Here is a 2,030-nt window from a genome sequence, read left to right as displayed (position 1 = left end):
TATGATATACATGGTACAAGTGCCGTGGTACACTGATTTTGCCATTCCCACGTATTTTAAATTTGATTACTTTGGTTTTAATTAATTATTTTTGTTCCAAAACTTTAAAGCAATGAATGAGGTGCATGTGTACATGTAGAGCTGAGGCCAATCAACATTAATTAGTAGACTGTCAAATTCCAAAACCATTCACAAGAGATTTTATCAGACAATGTTTGTCTTAATTAATTACATAATCAATAATTACTAGTTGAAAATGTCGTGCTAAGCTTACATGTTTTGAATTGAATACTTTGCAAATAACAGGTCAAAGTAATTATATCTTATTGAAATGTAAATATTACTTAAATTTAAAATTTACTTAAACATTTGCTTGTTAAATCTGTTTTTTGATTCGTAATTTATGTAATACAAACTAAGAATGTGCATTATTTTACATGTTAAAAAAATCGACAATATTTGACAGGATTATGTTTATGTTTTTGCGTACTTAATTACGTACTTATTAATGAAATTAAGATCATTTAGCTTATAAATACTTAGAAAGAGTATGATTAATAATCGGTTTCGTAATCAGTAATAAATATTTAGTCGTTTTTGTCTGATTTAAATTTAGAAAATATTAAATAAGGACAAAATTTCTCTAGTCAAATTCGAGTAACATCGATTATCTGTTGAATTTAAATACAGATTCGAAGTATTTTAAAATAAAATAGAGGAATCAGGTGAAAGAGAACAAATTGTTTGAATAATGATTTCACATGGGAGGGGTTGTGATTATAAACTCTACTGGCAAATAATAATTATTAAATGAAAATAAAAATGAAATGATATGATGACAGTGGACAACTGGTGTTGGAATTTCTCTACAATTTGCATTCATAATAATAAAAATCAATTAAATCCACATGGTAATTTACAAAAGTGACCCCCAATCTATAATCAATTTTCCATTTCCCTCTTTTCTCAATTTTCACTTTCTCTGCTGTGACTCCGATTCAAACCCCGGGACGACTCGGCCGTGCCATCTCCGTTACGTTGGTGAGTCAACTCAGTAACACTCCCACCACCACCCCCAACCAGTTACATTTTTGGGGTAATTCCGTAAAAATACAAGATAAAAAAGGGGAAAAAGAATTCAAAAGACTTCTTCTCATCGATACCCACAAGCTTTACCTTCGAGTATTGCGAGCTGAAATTACTAAGAAGTCCCCGAACCGGCGTTACTCAGTTCTTTGTGCATGATCGGACGAGTCGACTCGGGGTCAAAATCGAAGTCAATTCGTCTGTTTTATTTTTATTTTTGTTGTTTTATTTTTTCGGCTTATCGGAGGAGAGGTCGAGATTCCGGCCAGAAATCAAGATTGCTCCGGATGCCGACGTGGCAGTGTCTTTGAAACTCTTCAAGATTCACGAAACGGCTAGCTGCAGAGTCGGACCGGGACAAGAACCGGATTATCTCTTCAAATAAATACTCATCACAGGGGATCGCTAGCGGACCGGAGTTAGAAAACCCGAACTCCTCTTCCGCTTGGACTAGAAGCTTCTTGAAAACCGGGTGGTTGAGGTAAGTCGCTCGGACGACAAATCTCCGGCAATTAGAACCAACGCAGACAGCGACGTGGCCGGCGGGGACGTCGGAAGGTATACATTTACGGGATGCCATTGCCGCTTTCTTTCTCCACCGTCGTAGCATCTGTCTGAGCTGAACAATGTGGCGGATTTTGCTGCAACCTGACATTTTTTTGGGGTTCGTGGTGAAGTTGTTGTTGTTTTCAGTTGGTACGGTTCTTGTGAAGGAAGAGAGACGGAGGAGAGAGAGGGGTCTAACGGTGAGAAGGAATGGTTGGTTTTATAAGAATCCATGTACCAAAATGCCCCTGCTTTTCAATATTATTACAACTGTTTGACGGCTGTATGCCTTTTCTTTATTATTTATTTACCCTTTTTCTCTTTTTATATTCATATTTCTATCTTTCTTTTTAAAAGAACTCTACTTTAATAAATTTATCTATATATTTTCATTTTTA

At 35.5% G+C, this 2,030-nt stretch overlaps 1 protein-coding gene across 1 annotated transcript; it reads right to left on the bottom strand.

Annotated features, from left to right (window-relative positions):
- Positions 1 to 855: 855 nt before the first annotated feature.
- Positions 856 to 1,769, bottom strand: LOC112522202 (auxin-induced protein 6B-like). The gene has a single exon (XM_025131299.1). The coding sequence runs from the start codon at positions 1,739 to 1,741 to the stop codon at positions 1,325 to 1,327; it is 417 nt and encodes a 138-aa protein (XP_024987067.1). The 5' UTR covers positions 1,742 to 1,769; the 3' UTR covers positions 856 to 1,324.
- Positions 1,770 to 2,030: the final 261 nt, after the last annotated feature.

This window comes from Cynara cardunculus (genome assembly GCF_001531365.2).
Source record: "Cynara cardunculus var. scolymus isolate 2C chromosome LG 11, CcrdV1, whole genome shotgun sequence".
NCBI classification, from domain to species: Eukaryota; Viridiplantae; Streptophyta; class Magnoliopsida; order Asterales; family Asteraceae; genus Cynara; species Cynara cardunculus.
This window is presented reverse-complemented; position numbering and strand designations above follow the sequence as displayed.